This window comes from Bos mutus, chromosome 3 (genome assembly GCF_027580195.1).
Source record: "Bos mutus isolate GX-2022 chromosome 3, NWIPB_WYAK_1.1, whole genome shotgun sequence".
Taxonomy (NCBI): domain Eukaryota; kingdom Metazoa; phylum Chordata; class Mammalia; order Artiodactyla; family Bovidae; genus Bos; species Bos mutus.
Window position 1 is genome coordinate 109,650,732 of NC_091619.1, and position 16,659 is coordinate 109,667,390.

The 16,659-nt window shown below is 49.0% G+C and overlaps 1 protein-coding gene across 1 annotated transcript in view; it reads left to right on the forward strand.

Annotated features, from left to right (window-relative positions):
- The window catches only part of LOC138985581 (CUB and sushi domain-containing protein 2-like), a 335,213-nt gene that overhangs the window by 247,944 nt on the left and 70,610 nt on the right, over positions 1-16,659 (forward strand). The window contains exon 6 of the mRNA XM_070362513.1: positions 5,493-5,700. Within this exon, the coding sequence (XP_070218614.1) occupies positions 5,493-5,700 (208 nt within the window). The remainder of the gene's footprint in view (positions 1-5,492; positions 5,701-16,659) is intronic.

Consider the following 16,659-nt stretch of genomic DNA (forward strand, 5'->3'; position numbering starts at 1 on the left):
TCTTTCTCTTTCCCGTGGCCCAGAGTTCAGGCTCTGATGATGGGAGTGGCCTCTTCAGCGTTCTCTTCACTACTTCTCCCCACCTACCATCCTTGCCACCCCCCAAACCACAGCATCCATCCATCATGCAGAGTCACTTTCTAAAGCAGACCTGGCTTTCACTCCCTGCTGACACTCCTGCAAGTCTCCCCAGCACCAGCAGGGTAGAATCCCTCCCTTTAGCAAGCCCTCTGAGGCCTTTCCGAGTGGACCTCCACCTCCCTTTCCACGTCCACCCCACCGTTCATCTCATGCATCCTACACCTTCACCTGGAGGGAAAGTGGCCCACTTCCCAAGTGCACCAAGCCCATTAGGGCCCGCCTTGCCCTCAAATGCCCTGTTTCCTCTGCGGGGAAGCCCTTTCTTTTCTCTCCCTCCACACTTGCCTATTCCTTTTTCAAGGTCCAGGCTAAGTGTTTCTTCTTTGACCATGATTTTCCTAACCTTCAGTGGAGTCAAGATGAAGCCACTGTGGCTAAGGGTGTAGACACTCACACCTGGGGTAGACAGGGCCAGTGTGGGACTCTTGCAGCCCACAGGCCCCGCGCTTGCTGGGAGCAACGCTGACAAATGTCCCGCTTGCTGGCTGGCTCCTGGGGCTTATCTCCCTGGTGCTGGTCATGGTGAAGTTAAGGAGACAAACTCTGCCTTGGATGTCAGACTTCACAGGCTTCTGCCAGAGTGATACCCAGGAAATACTGTGCAACTGGATACAACAAACAGCACCAGGAAAACTCAATTTAAAACCGAGCAAAGCAAATGTGTCTACATTTCCTCCCACCCTCCTTTATGGGGGCGGGTCACCTGGATTGGAGGCAGCAGGAAAAAAAGGGAGGAAATGAGGAGAACAGAACCGCAGGCCTTCACGTGGCATCCGAGGCCCTTCACCAGGCAGCCCTTCCTAACCACCCACCCAGCTCTGCCATCTCTGTGTTGCCCTTTGAGTTCCGACAATCCTAACTATGCCTCTAAATGCCACATGTGCCTCTGCAGCTGCCTTGCTTCTGCCTTTCCTCTGCCTAGGACACCCTTTGGCCTGATCCTACCAGGCAGTCAGCCCTCAATCCCACCAGCTCAGCATTCAAAACGCAGCCAGACATTGACTCCATCTCCCCAGTACCACCTGGCCCAAGCCAACAACATCTCTTTCCTAAATCACTGAAGTAGCCTCTACAAGCCCCTTGCTTCTGCCCTCTTCCTCTTTGGTCTGTTGTCTACACAGCAGCTCAAGGGATCCTGTTAATACACCAGTCAGATGAGGTCTTCTGCTCAGAACCTGCCACTGACTTCTCATCTCATTCCAATAAAACCCCAAGACCTAGCAGTGGCCTCAAAGGTCCCCCATGGGGCCCCATCCCTGCCCCTCCCCTCCTTACTCCCAGAGTGCCATCCCTTGGGTTTCTTGATGCTCTTCAACAGTGCCAGGCCTCTGCACACCAGAGCCTTTGCATTTGCTGTTCTATCTCGAATGCTGTTCCTCTAGATAATCACCGGGCTTCCCATCTGCCTCCCCCAGGTCTTGGTTTAAATGTCAGCTTCTCAGTGAGGCCTTCTCTGACCCCTTTTATGCAATGTCCACACCCCCACTTCTAGTGCAAGGTCCTCCCATCCTCCTTCTGCATTGATCACCACTTCACTTACCATTGTCTGTTGCTTAGTCGCTCAGCCGTGTCCGACCCTTTTGCCATCCCACCAGGCTCCTCTGTCCATGGGCTTTCCCAGGCAAAAATACTGGAGTGGGTTGCAATTTCCTTCTCCAGGGAAATCTTCTGACCCAGGGATCAAACCCGTGATTGAAGCCTCATCTCCTGCATTGGCAGGTGGATTCTTTACTGCTGGGAAAGAAGTTTACTTAGGGAAGAAGTTTACTTATTTATCTTGAGTATTGTCTGTTTTCTTCCGACTGGAATGTCAGCTTCACGAGGGTAGGAATTTTATTTGCAGATGAATCCTTTGTACCTAGAACAGTGCCTGACACATATAGATACTCAGTAAATGTTTATTGAATGAATGAATGGATATCTCAACACAAATGTTGCCTCTTGCGTGAAGCCTTCTTAAGTCCCCTCAGCTGTCACTGTGCTCTGACGCCTTGGTTATAACAGTCCTAGGAGCCACTGCGGGTTTGCCTGGCTACCCCCACTCAGAGAAGCTCTCCGGGCAGGGATAAGATCATGCTTTTCATGATGTAGCGCTGGTCCTGGCCCAGTGTCTAGCACACAGTAGCTGCCCACCTAGTGAGTGTGGGAGGGAAACTTTGCTGAGTACCTACTGAGTGAGACGCCTTCATTTCTGTGCTCATACATACCAAGGAGCTGAACGTTTAAGAATGGGCTCATTCTTAGGACTTCCCTGGCGGCCCAGAGGTTGAGACTCTACACTTCCACTGCAGGAGGAACAGGTCTGATCCCTGGTCAGTGGACTAGAATCCCACATGCTGCGTGGCATGGCCAAAAATATAAAAAAGAAAGAAGAAATGGGCTCATTGTCTTGAATAGACCTTAACCCTGTAGAATGACATTAGTAAGGATAGTTCAGGACTTCTGAATAAACCCACTTTTATCTCCATCCCACACAGCTTCTGTGTATCCAGCTGTCAGCTCCCTCTCTCCGCTGGGATGCCCCCTGCACACACTCTACCCCGTGGTGTCCAAAACTGCCTGCCTCCCACACCACAAGGCGCCCCCCTCCTCCTGGGTCCCCTGACGCAGGAAGTGGCATCTTTTGTCCCTCCAGATGCTCATGCCTGAAGCTTGGGGTTCATTCATGCCCCCCGACTGCTAGTCCTGTAGATTCTGCTTCTTCACTAGCTGTCAAGCAGGTCCAACTCCCACCCTCCTCAGGTCCTTTAGCTCAGATCTCATCTGGCCTTACCTTGACTGGTGACTGTGCTACTGAGAGCATCCTGCCCACTGCCCCAGCTCAGACCTCGTCTATGCCACAGTAGTCTTTCTAAGATGCAGATTTAATCCTGTTTCCTCACTGTCTTTGATCCACAAGATGAAGTTGAAGGAAAGGGAGGATTTGCCTTTAGTTGGGCATCTAGCACATGCCTGTCACTGGCTGATGCTAGGTACTGTCATATTCACTATCCCATTCAGCTGTCACAAGAAACCGTTCTGCAGAGAAGCAGAATGAAGCTTAGAGAAATAAATCACCCAAGGTCCCATGGGCTGGCGAACTGTGAAACCCAAATTCAAGTCTAGACCTTCCTGACCCTAAAATCCAGTTTCTTTCCAATACAGCCCACTGCTTCCAATCTTTTGGAGCCCAGTGTTCTCTGTCATATGGCTCCTCCGCCATATGCCATCATTCCTCTCTGTTCACTCTGTTCTAGATAGACCATCTCGATCGACTCATCTTAGATCTGCCTTGTGGCTGGGTGCTTCCATGGTTATGACCTCTGGTTCTCTTTTCTGTTCAATGCCCTTCCATTTCTTCTCTATGTAGTGAACTCCGGTTCATTCTTCAAAACCCTGCCCTAACAGTACTGCCTCTGTTAAGCTTTCCCAAACTGACTCACCCAAGCAAAGTAATGTGCTACTTTATCTCTGTCCTCAAAGTGTGAATTGTACTCCTGCGAGATAAGGGAGTGTTGGTTAAGAGCATTGGCCCTGAAATTAGTCTGTTGGGCTTAAAAATCCCAGCTCCTTTAATTACTATAAGCTGTACCTTTGGCAAATAACTGAAACTCTCTGTGCCTTGGTTTCTTTACCTGTAAAATGGGAATGTTATTTCATAGAGTCATGAAATATGTAGAGTAGTTAGCGTAGCACATGGCACCGTGTAAGTGCTTAATAAATAGTAATTTTGGTTACTGTTACTCTGCTGCCTCTGATACACATTTGAATCCTGATATTACATTTTTCCTTTCTTTATAATTTAGTCCACATCTCTAATACAGCTTTTGCTAAGTGGATTACTATCCCTTACTTGCACACAAGGGGCTTCCCTGGTGACTCAGTGGTGAAGAATCTGCCTGCAATACAGGACATGCAGTTTTGATCCCTGGGTGGGGAAGATCCCTTGGAGAATGAAATGGCAACCCACTCCAGTATTATTGCCTGGGAAATCCCATGGACGAGGGACCTGGTGGGCTACAGTTCATGGGGTCACGAGAGTTGGACATAGCGACTAAATCACCCCCACCACTTGCATACAAGCTCCAGGAGGGCAGGCTTAGGAAATCTGGTTAACTTCCACTAAGCCACCCAGCTATAAGCTGCAGGGGAGGGGTGCACACTGAGCTGTGCAAAAACTGGAAAGCCGGTGTTCTTAACTATTATATATCAGAGCATGGTCTTGGGATCATTGTTTCTGCATATCAAGTCTCAGCTGCGATGTGGGCTGGAGCAGTGATTCCATCAGGATGTGCTGTGCGGATGAGGAAGACATGGTCCCCACCCTTGGGATTTCCAGCAAGTTCAGAACCTAGAGTGGCAGACAGACATGTGACAGGTCACTCACACAGTGCCAAGTACGATGTCTGAAGTCACACACTCTGCTGCAGGAGCACAGAGAAGGGAGCAGCTATTAAAAGCATGGGGGATGAGGCTTTCCTGAGAAGTGGCACTGCAGCTGGATCTCAAAGCATCGGAAGACTTCCTCTGGACCAGGGGTACCCTAGACAGATGGTGCGGTGTGAGCAAAGCCCAGGAGGTGTGACCACGCCCAGCACTCGAACCGAGCTGACCTGGGCCCGAGGAGCAGGAGGGAACATTGCAGAGGTCTGGCCAGGCTGTGAATGCCCTTTGAGTTTTGCCCTCAGGGTACTGTGATGAGCTTTCATTTAGTTAGTTCCATTACATCCAAGAGCTTCCCTGGTAGCTCAGGCAGTAAAGAGTCTGCCTGAGATGCAGGAGACCCAGGTTCGATCCCTGGGTTGGCAAGATTCCCCTGGAGAAGGAAATAGCAACCCACTCCAGTATTCCTGCCTGGTTAATTCCATGGACTGAGCAGCCTGGCAGTCTACCATCCATGGGGTCCCAAAGAGTCGGACGTGACTGAGCGACTAACACTTTCACTTCCACATCCGAAGTTTCCTAGGATCTGGTAGGGAAAAACATCCTGGTCACCATAGTCATGACCGTGGAAATAAGTGTGATAACTGCTTTCTCCTTTTTTCTTGGTCATTGCGCAACAGTGTGGTGTAGTAGCTAGAAACGTGCTCCAATAGGCAGAGTTCACCCAGCTCACTGACCTAGCTCATTGGCTGTGTGACCTCAGGCAGGTTGCTTTACCTCCCTGTGCCTTGGTTTCCTCATCTGTTCAATGAGAAGAAGAAGAACTAAAATTCTCAGAACAGGGTCTGGTGAACAATCAGGGCTCTGGAAGTTTGTGGCACATGCTCTCTGCAGGTCATGTCCCAGGGTCCTCTCTGCCTCTCATGCAAGCATTACACGATTAAGTACCAGGACCTGGACTCACATGAGCCTCTTGTGTCTGCCCACAGCGGACGATGCATGCGGCGGGACCCTGCGGGGCCAGAGCGGCATCATCTCCAGCCCGCACTTCCCCTCGGAGTACCACAACAACGCCGACTGCACCTGGACCATCCTGGCCGAGCTGGGGGACACCATCGCCCTGGTCTTTATTGACTTCCAGCTGGAGGACGGTTACGACTTCCTGGAAGTCACGGGGACCGAAGGCTCCTCCCTTTGGTAAGCACGCCTTCCCTCCCCTCCCCCTCCCCTGTCCCCTGCAACTGTGGCTTCCAGGGATGTGGTCCCCTTGGCGCCTAGACCTGCAGCCAGAGGTCCCTTTGCCACCTGTTCTACCCCCTACTGGAAAGTTTCCTTTCCTCATAATGAGAAGTCACTGCGTATTTTCAGAGCTGGGGTCAATTTTCACAGTGATTTTGGTACCTGATTTGAAGCATGTCCTCGCTGAAGAATATCAGGATGGGATTTGGTCAAGGAACTTGCATTAAGACTAACAGTGGTCTCAGGACATGGATAGGGTCTCAGTGAAATGACTTGAAATATTGTCCCATTGCTGGAAGCATCCAGCAAAGGGACTAGAACGTTGAGTGGCAGTTGCTTTTCCCATGCCCAGGGTTCCGAGCCGGGAGAGGCATTGTCACGCCTTGGTTCCTGCGGGAAGGGCTAACCTACTTCCTATTGTTTGCCTTCACCACAAAGCAGGGCTTTTATGAGCTGTGCTCTGCTGCCATGGAGACTCTGGTGTCGGCAGGTTTGGGAGGAGATGGATGATGAAGGCTTACCGGCCTTGGTTGTTTGTGGTCTCCCAGGCTTGGACCCATGGGGTGGGCCCTAGCTGGGGCTGGCTTAGAGAGTGACGTGCTTTCTGTTTGGGTGACAAGCCTCAAGAATGGTGGCGCGACATTCATAATGTGCTCTTGTATTCTGGTGGTTCTGTTATCAGGACGAGGGCAGCAGGGGGACCTGGGTCAGCACATGGGGAGCCAACAAAAGGATGCACTCAGGTGTGCTTCTTTGCAGTCTTGATTGCTGCGTGGTGCCGGGGAAGGTGGGGCTCGCTGCCTGGGACTGAGAAGGAGGAGGTGTCACTGAGGGGCCTGAGTGAAGCAGAAGGTGGCAGCTGCAAGCGTCAGGGATGGATAGTCCCTTGGGAAGACAGACACAGTGGTCAGCAGGCTAGAGGCATGGGCGGGGAAGGGGAGGAAGGGTGGGAGAGGAAGAACAAGAGCGGCTGATGTTGAACATTTCTTTTATACCAGGTTTTGTTGTAGGAAGGCCAGTTGAGTAAGACATGGCCCTTTGAGAGTGAGGAAAACAGACAAATCCACCACAGGCCCCAAGCATGACTATTTGAGAGGGAACAAGTGGGAACGGACTCCTGCCAAATATGGACTTGGAGCTTCAGGGACCAGGAAACTCAGATTTCATGTTGTGGTAGAAGGTGTTCTGACCTGGGGGTCAGAAGACTTTGGTGTCATAGGCGTGTTGCAAAAACTTGGCCAAGTCAGGTCATTTACTACCCCGGATGGGGTGTTGAGACAGGCGGACACGAGCTGACGGCTGATTGTTGTATGGAGCTTGGTCCGGGGGCAGGGACTGGACATTTGGTGCTTGGAGTTGGGATGAAAGTCTAGATGACTGTCCACCAAACCGCACTCCTAGTGACCTGCCCAGTCCAAAGACCTTCTGTCTCCCTGCCCTCTTTTTGTAAAATACTTATTTTTCTGATCATTTATGTCATACATATGCTCCGTATAGAAAACATGGACAATATTAAAAGGTATAGGGAAATGAATAATAACAAGTATTAACGTTTTCTGTATTTGGTTGCGTTGGGTCTTGGTTGCAGAATTCGAGATCATTCCCTGTGGCTCCCAGGCTCCCTAGTTGTGGCACTGAGGGTCCAGAGCACTCGGGCTTCAATAGTTGCAGTTTGTGGGCTTAGATGCCCAGCAACATGTGGACCTTCGTTCTGCAATAAGGGATCGAACCCAAGTCCCTTGCATTGCAAGGCAGATTCATTTTTTTAAAACCTTTTTATTTTGTATTGGGGTACAGCCCGTAAACAGTGTTGTGACAGTTTCAGGTGGACAGCAAAGAGGCTCAGCCATACATATATATGTATCTGTTCTCCCCCAAACTCCCCCCTCTTTTAGGCTGCAAGGCAGATTCTTAACCACAGGACCACCAGGGAAGCCCCACAAGTATTAACGTTTTGATGTATTCCCCTTTGGCCTTTTTGCTTTGCCTAGATCAAGCTAGCTGGCATTTTTATATATGTTTAATATTAAAAAATTAAGATCTGAAAATATGTCAGTCACTATACATTTTAACATTATATCATGAAAATTTTTCCTATATCATTACACATGTCTCCGAAATGTAATTGGTGTGAGACTAGAATTTATTTAGTAAATAAACAGTATTTGTTGAGCTTTTATATGGCAGGCTGATTCTAAGCTCTTACAGGTGTAATTTCATTTAGACTTCTATGAAGTAGGTAGCATGATCTTCCTCCTTTTGCAGATGAGGAAAACGAGGCCCAGTGTGGTTAGGTCACTGGCTGGAAGTCACACAGTAGTAAGGAGCAGAGCTGGGATTCACCCCCAGGTTAGCTGGACTTGAAAGCCCATCTTCTTGGTCACGCCGGCGCACTGCGTCACACGGTGTTTGAGGAGGGCTGTCGCGGTGGCAGTGCGTTCCCTTGTGAGACTGACACAATTCCCTCCATCAGGTCTCTTGATGGATTGTAGCCAAGCTTGCACTTCTGCAAACAGATACGGAGATGGATATCCTTGCTGGTTCTCTCTCTTCCAGCCCCAAGGCCTCTGCAATGCACTAATGCACTTGTTTATCCGTGGGCCAAATGGCCTCCCACAGCCTCCACCCGCCCCCCCGCCCCTGCCCCCTGCCGGATGTGAGTCTACCCGGTTGTCCAAACTTCTGGAGGGAAACAAACGGGAAAGAGTATTCCTTTTCCTATTAAGTCACTCAGTGGGAAAGGAATTAAGCAGAGGAAATTGTTAGGGGAGTCATTCAGAACTCTGCTGTAAGATTAAATTATAATCATTTACAGGGTCTGTGTCACCCTTGCCAGGCAGGATGCATTTGTTGTTCTAATTTATACCTGCGTAGCAGTTATGGATGAACAAAGCTGCAGGCTCAGGACGTCTGTGCAAAGAACCCGCTCCCTCCCCAGCCCCTCTCCTTTATGGATCCCTGGACTCATGTGAAAATGGGATGCTCCTGCTTTATGAGTGTATTGCTTTTATCACCAGATCAAAGCAATAGGACTTTAGGATGTTCTCTTGAGTTCTTCACCAAGCAGAGAAAGACAACATCTGGAAAGGTGAATTTGAGCAACTAGACATCCCTTCATCTGTTGAGAAAACAGATACACCTTTTAGAGGGGGAAAAAAAAAAAAACAACACTATCTCCTTTATCTGGAGAAGGAAATGACACCCATGCCAGTGTTCTTGCCTGGAAAATCCAATGGACAGAGGAGCCTGATGGGCCCCTGTCCATGGGTTCGCAGCATTAAACCCGACTTAGTGACTAAATCACACCTCCTCTATCAGGTAGCAGATTTGTGATGATTCAGAAGAGGATGGTGGCATGGACTGTCCCTGACTCAGTTCCTACACTCTCCTCCCCTTCAAAGAGGATGTAAGCAGGAGACTTTAAATTAGGGTTTGGACTTCATGGACTTCAAGTTCCAAATGATTGGGAAAACATAGGCTTGATAATTTTTTATTTTTCCAAATAAGGATATTCAGTTCACTCAGTCGTGTCCAACTCTTTGCGACCCCATGAATCACAGCACGCCAGGCCTCCTTGTCCATCACCATATCCCGGAGTTCACTCAAACTCACGTCCATTGAGTCAGTGATGCCATCCAGCCATCTCAGCCTCTGTTGTCCCCTTCTCCTCCTGCCCCCAATCCCTCCCAGCATCAGAGTCTTTTCCAATGAGTCAACTCTTCGCATGAGGTGGCCAAAGTACTGGAGTTTCAGCTTTAGCATCATTCCTTCCAAAGAACACCCGGGGCTGATCTCCTTCAGGATGGACTGGTTGGATCTCCTTGCAGTCCAAGGGACTCTCAAGAGTCTTCTCCAACACCACAGTTCAAAAGCATCAATTCTTCGGCACTCAGCTTTCTTCACAGTCCAACTCTCACATCCATACATGACCACTGGAAAAACCATAGCCTTGACTAGACGGACCTTTGTTGGCAAAGTAATGTCTCTGCTTTTGAATATGCTATCTAGGTTGGTCATAACTTTTCTTCCAAGGATATTAGAGAACAACAAAAAAAAATCCTGCCAACTCTTCAGAACATGATTTCATAAAACAAAGGACAATTCAAAGCCAAAAAGTGGCAGGATATAATCAATGGCACTGACATAATGAAAGATGGGGGTGGGGGGTGTACATAATAATGGTGTCTGCCATAACTGTAAAGTCCTGTGATGTATATGCGTCAATCGGTGGACTACCGCTTCCTGTTGTGCTTGTCCATCCCTGGCCTCTGGGAATCCGACCATACATGTTTTGAGTGGGAAAAGGTTGTTACTGTGGTGAGCACTGAACCCTGCAACTCTGTCATGCTGAGGGGGTCCCAAGTGTCTCAGACTTGCTCTCCCTAAAGTTAATTGTCTTTTTGTGTGTGTGATTAACCAGGAGCCAAATTGGGCTTGAATTGACTTGAGAGTTACAATCCACGTAGCAGATTTGGTATTACTCCCCTACCCCCACCCCCACACACACTCACACAGCCAAAGGACACACGCTCCTCCAAGTCATTGCCATATACACATCAGCAAGTCAACCCCCCTGACACATACATACTTCTAGTTCACTGAACTCAATTTAGGGACCAATTTTTGCTCACTGATCCTTCTCAGGGGTGGATAGTGGTCTTTGTTCTGCTCTGACCCCATCTGTTGGCAGTGATCTTCAGGGAGCCCTATTCCTTCCTCTCCAATTCTATGAAAATACGCTCAGCACGGCTCCAGTTCCTCATGGGCCCCTGGACTTTTCAGAGGGCTGGGACTAAGGGATGCAGAAGATTCTTTTAAAGCCTGGGCTTCTGGGTCCCAGGAGGGAATTAGGATCATGTTATCATAATGAGGAGAAGTAATTGCCAGGCCATTACAGAGGCAGCCTCTCCATCTTGGAGAAAATCTGTGAGTTAAAATCCACCCAGAATCTCTCCCCTTTGCCTCATGCTGAACTCTGTCCACTGGCATCTCAGCAGGAGCTTCCCCTGGGCTGTATGAGAGGAGAGAAAGCCAGACACCCCTCCGAGAACAGGGGCGAGGTCTGCGTAGTGTCTCCAACCTTAGGTGTCGAGCCTGCACCTTGGCATCTGAGGAGACAGCAGACTTGGGACTCAGACAGACATGAGCTCAAAACCCAGATCCACCTCTTCATTGCTGTGTAATCTTGGGATATTTACTAATCTCTCTGAGCCTCAGTTTCCACATCTGAAAAATGGGGCTCATTATACCAACCTACAAGGCATGTTGGAAGGGATCAACATGTAAACTGCTGCCTAACTTAGTCCTGGGATGGGGCTAGAAGCAAGGTGCTCTCTCTCTTGAGGGAAAAAGGGTACGATGAGTCCACACCGAGCGTCACCCGATTCTTGGTGACCCCACCACGGCCATGGCCCAGCCTGCAAGCCCAGTGGCATCTCACCAGGCAGAGTGACACTTGCCTGATCCAGCTCTGGGGAGTTACCAGGTGAGGGGCACCAGGTGAGGGGAACTGGCAGAGAGCCCCTGGGTCAGACAGGAGGACACCCGTGCAGAGTCAGCAGGTGGGGGTGACTTGGTTGCAACGGTCTTCCCAGAGCTGCACGTTGTGAGTGCATTGTGAGCAGCAGCACCTCTTCTCTGCCTGCACCCAGGCCCCGGGCTGGCTAGTTCAACTCATTCAGCTGCTGATGGCTGCTCTGGGCCGGCCTGGGGCAGGGGCAGTGCCCCGGCGACCCTAGGGGGTCTGCAGGCTTGGGAAGAAGGGGCAGAGTGTGGAGAAGACATCCTGCAGAGAAGGGGGAGGCACAGCCCCATCACTGTCTCGGATTGATGAGGATGGAGAATCTGTTGGCCTTGCTCCCTCCTTGGCTCCTTTTCCACCCCTATGGCTGCTTCTTCCTGTGACGGGGAGGGCAGGCAAGGCCTGACCTGCACTCAAGGTGGAAGCCACCCTTTCTCTGGGGCCAGCTAAAGTGCCAGCCACAAGGGTGTGTTCATGGGGGTGTGTATGGTAGAGGGAGTTCAAAGCTCCTTCCTGCGTCTGGGATTTCTGTGTAGACTCAGGACCACTCTCCCATCTTCTGTGGATCCGTCTGTACCTGGAGTCATGGCCCCTCAGCCTCTCTTCTTTGCTTTCTTCAGTCTACTGGGATTTCATTCTTCGTTTCACTACAGTCATTTGGGATCTGCTGCCCATTCCCTCTGGAGAAGGCAATGGCACCCCACTCCAGTACTCTTGCCTGGAAAATCCCATGGACAGAGGAGCCTGGTAGGCTGCAGTCCCTGGGGTTGCTAAGAGTCGGACACGACTGAGCGACTTCACTTTCACTTTTCACTCTCATGCATTGGAGAAGGAAATGGCAACCCACTCCAGTGTTCTTGCCTGGAGAATCCCAGGGACGGGGGAGCCTGGTGGGCTGTCATCTCTGGGGTCGCACAGAGTCGGACATGACTGAAGCGACTTAGCAGCAGCATCCCATTCCCTCTGTGCCCTCAAGTCTAGCCCCCCACAGGCCTCTTTGTGACAACCTTGCCTCCACTGAACATTCGAAATAAGAAAAGGGAGGAGAACACGCTGCAGGGTTTTAGAGGAGGATGCTGTCCTGGGGCAGGAGACACAGGCCCAGGAACTGGTCCCAGGGATTCTCTAGGGAGGATTCTCTTCACCATGCACCCACCCTGGAGATTGGAGACTCTGCCATCCACCTCTGAGCCTCAGTAGCCCCTTCCACCTGGGAAAAAAGAGGAGAAAGTCGACTCCAGTGCCTAGTGTTCCCAGGTCCTGCCCCCAGGGCGGCCCAATAGACTTCAGCTGTTGTTTTTTTTCGGGGGGCGGGGAGTTGTTTGGTTTTTGTTTATTGCTATACTCAAAGGCAAGAGCTGGATCATCCAAAAAGCAAGAGAGTTCCAGAAAAAACATCTATTTCTGCTTTATTGACTATGCCAAAGCCTTTGACTGTGTGGATCACAGTAAACTGTGGGAAATTCTGAAAGAGATGGGAATACCAGTCCACGTGACCTGCCTCTTGAGAAACCTATATGCAGGTCAGGAAGCAATAGTTAGAACTGGACATGGAACAACAGACTGGTTCCAAATAGGAAAAGGAGTACATCAAGGCTGTATATTGTCACCCTGCTTATTTAACTTCTATGCAGAGTACATCACGAGAAACGCTGGGCTGGAAGAAGCACAAGCTGGAATCAAGATTGCCGGGAGAAATATCTAAGGTTACTCAGATATGCAGATGACACCACCCTTATGGCAGAAAGTGAAGAGGAACTAAAAAGCCTCTTGGTGAAAGTGAAAGAGGAGACTGAAAAAGTTGGCTTAAAGCTCAACATTCATAAAACTCAGATCATGACATCTGGTCCCATCACTTCATAGGATATAGATGGGGAAACAGTGGAAACAGTGTCAGACTTTATTTTTGGGGGCTCCAAAATCACTGCAGATGGTGACTGCAGCCATGAAATTAAAAGACGCTTACTCCTTGGAAGGAAAGTTATGACCAACCTAGATAGCATATTCAAAAGCAGAGACATGACTTTGCCAACAAAGGTCCATCTAGTCAAGGCTATGGTTTTTCCAGTGGTCATGTATGGATGTGAGAGTTGGACTGTGAAGAAAGCTGAGCGCTGAAGAATTGATGCTTTTGAACTGTGGTGTTGGAGAAGACTCTTGAGAGTCCCTTGGACTGCAAGGAGATCCAACCAGTCCATCCTGAAGGAGATCAGCCCTGGGATTTCTTTGGAAGGAATGATGCTAAAGCTGAAACTCCAGTACTTTGGCCACCTCATGCAACGAGTTGACTCTTTGGAAACGACTCTGATGCTGGGAGGGATTGGGAGCAGGAGGAGAAGGGGATGACAGAGGATGAGATGGCTGGATGGCATCACTGACTCGATGCTTATGAGTTTGGGTGAAGTCCGGGAGTTGGTGATGGACAGGGAGGCCTGGCATGCTGTGATTCATGGGGTCGCAAATAGTTGGACACAACTGAGCAACTGAACTGAACTGATACTCCAAGGCATGTGGGATCTTAATTCCCAACCATACATCAGACCTGTGTCCCCTGTAATGGACGTGTGGAGTCTTAACCACCAGGAAAGTCCCTTCAGCTGTTTTTGAAAAGAGAATTTCCCTGGAAAGCAGGTTCAACCTACTCTCTGGATTCAACTTTGAGGATTTTTCTTTACTTTGTTTCCCTTCATTGGTTTGCTTTTATGTTTATAGGTGGGGATACAAAAACTCCCATCTAATATACAGACATTCAGTTTGAAATTTTGCTAGTAACAATTTCTCCTTTTGAAACACTGAGTTTTAATTATTAAGCATTTTGCCCATGGAATTTGAGCCAACTAGAACCATTTGATCTCAGCGACTTTTAACTAGATATTTCATTCAAGAGTCATTAGATTCAGATATAATTAGAATGAAAACAGCATGCCAATGGGGATTTGTTAATAACTATTCACTTATTTATTCATTCATATATATTTTGTCAAACCATTGGTTTAGATCATTTTCATTCTTTGTTACTTTTTCCCTCTTTATTTTCAGTAATCATTTATTGAGAGCCTTCTATGAACTAGGCTCTGCTAGGTGCAGGGAGACAAAAACACAGTCCCATCCCCAGGGAGATATTTATTTACTCCACAGATGTTTATATAATAGCCATGCATTGTACAGGACCCTGGAGCTCACAATCAGGGCAGAGAGGCATATAATTAAGCATATAATTAAGTGCTTTACAATAGCATGTGTTAGGTACTTTTCTTAGAGGTATACAGAAGTTCCCCTGGGGCTAAAAAAGAAATGTAATAGCTACGATTCTTTTTTTTTTTTTTTTCAAGATGTAGAAACCCATCTCCAGCTGATTCAAGCTAGAAAGGGAATATGTTGTCTTCTATAACTGAGAAGTCCAGACTGGCTTCAGGCACTGCTGGATCAAGGCATGTAGATAAGGTCATCTGTAGTTGCTTCTCCCCCTCCCACAGCTTTGTCTTCCTAGATCTTGGCTTCACTATTGGGCAAACTTTGCCCATGAGGTAGCAGAGCTCACCAACCTCAGCTTTCCCCATCCTACTGATTTGGCAGTCCTAGCAGAAAGAATGGCACCCCACTCCAGTACTCTTGCCTGGAAAATCCCATGGGCGGAGGGGCCTGGTGGGCTGCAGTCCATGGGGTCGCTAGGATTCGGACACAACTGAGCGACTTCACTTTCACTTTTCACTTTCATGCATTGGAGAAGGAAATGACAACCCACTCCAGTGTTCTTGCCTGGAGAATCCCAGGGACAGGGGAGCCTGGTGGGCTGCCGTCTATGGGGTTGCACAGAGTCGGACACAACTGAAGCGACTTAGCAGCAGCAGCAGCAGCAGAAAGAAAGTGTGTCTTTCCTAATGGTTCCCACAAAAGCCCTCAGATGGTCCTTGACTGGACCAGAATTGAATCATGTGCTCTGCTCTCAACATCAATATACAGCTAGATGATATTCTTACTGGCCAGGCCCAGGTCACATAGCTATCTGTCCTACCCAAACCTCTGACTGGAAGTGGAAAAGAAGTGGTTCACCAAAGGAATACCAGGTCACTCGGAAGACAGAAACAAAAAATGTCCTCCTAAAAGAACTCAGTCTTCCATCACAGTAGAGGGGCTACTGGGAGGACTCAGATGAATGAGCCCCAGATGGTATGACTTTGGAGTTGAACTGAAGGGTGAGCAAAAGTTTATCACCGACGTGGAGCCAGAAAGAGCCCTGGTGTGTTTGCAGCGTTGCAAGTGGAGTGCAGGGTGCAAGAAAGCAAGGGCAGGAGACGAGGTCTGAGACGAGCACAGGAAGAGCATGGGTCGTAAAGAACTTCGTCCCCACGTTCATATACGGGGAGAGGATTCCGTAGACTAAAGAAAGCTATTGAAGTATTTTAAGCAGAGAAGGAACATGATCACCCTGAATCTTAATTGGGTTCATAGAAGGTTCAGAAGCCAGCTGTAAAACTCGGTGACCACTCAGCCAAGAGATCATCCAGCCTTGAATTATGGTAGTTGTAAAGGGATGGAGCAGAGACAGTGATCTCAGAAAACACCTCAGACACAGAGCCAGCTGCTTTGGGGGCGTCATTGGAAAGGAGGAATGAAGGCAGAGGAGGAGTCTGGGGTGAATCCCGTTTCTGGCTTGATGGCTGTGGTAGGGTCATTCAGCAGAGGAACACAGGGGAAGGAGCAGGGCCAGGGGGTGGTCATGCTTGCTGGCCTCCCCAGCATGAAATGGGCACAGAGAGGGAAGTTAAGGCCACAGCAAGGAAGAAGATACGGGGACACAGTTGCCCTTGGTTATTGATACACACTGTTTGCGATGAGACTAGTGGAGATGGTCATGGGACAGGAATAACTATGGCTGAAAAGTTTGGTGTTTAAGTATGTATTCTGGCAGGGCCTTGAGAAGCCATCCTCAGGATCAGCACCAGCAGCATTATCAGCAGTGTCTCCTTTCAACATCTCAGTCAGCCTTACCACCTCCATCTTCCCTGCCAGCATCTTTCTGTCATTATTCATTCATTCAAACTACTTAAGCCCTTCCATTGTCTGACAGTGAGCCTGGCATTGGGAATACAGGGGTGGAGAAAACAAATGAAGTCTCTGTTTTTGCAGGACTTCTGGTTTACTCTGGGGAGACTGCTATGAAAAAAAGAATCACAGAATATATGTAAAATACAGCTGTGATGAGTACCACGAAGGAAATGAACAGGATGGGGAATAATAGCTCTGGAGACCTTAAGTAAAAGGGGTTGGGCCGGCCTCTCTTGGGGGACAGGATCTAAGATTAAGACTTGAGAAGGAGCCACCGTGGGAGGCACTCAGGATCAGCATTTCAGGCAGCGGGAATTACACGTGTAAAGACCCATGTCACAGTGCCC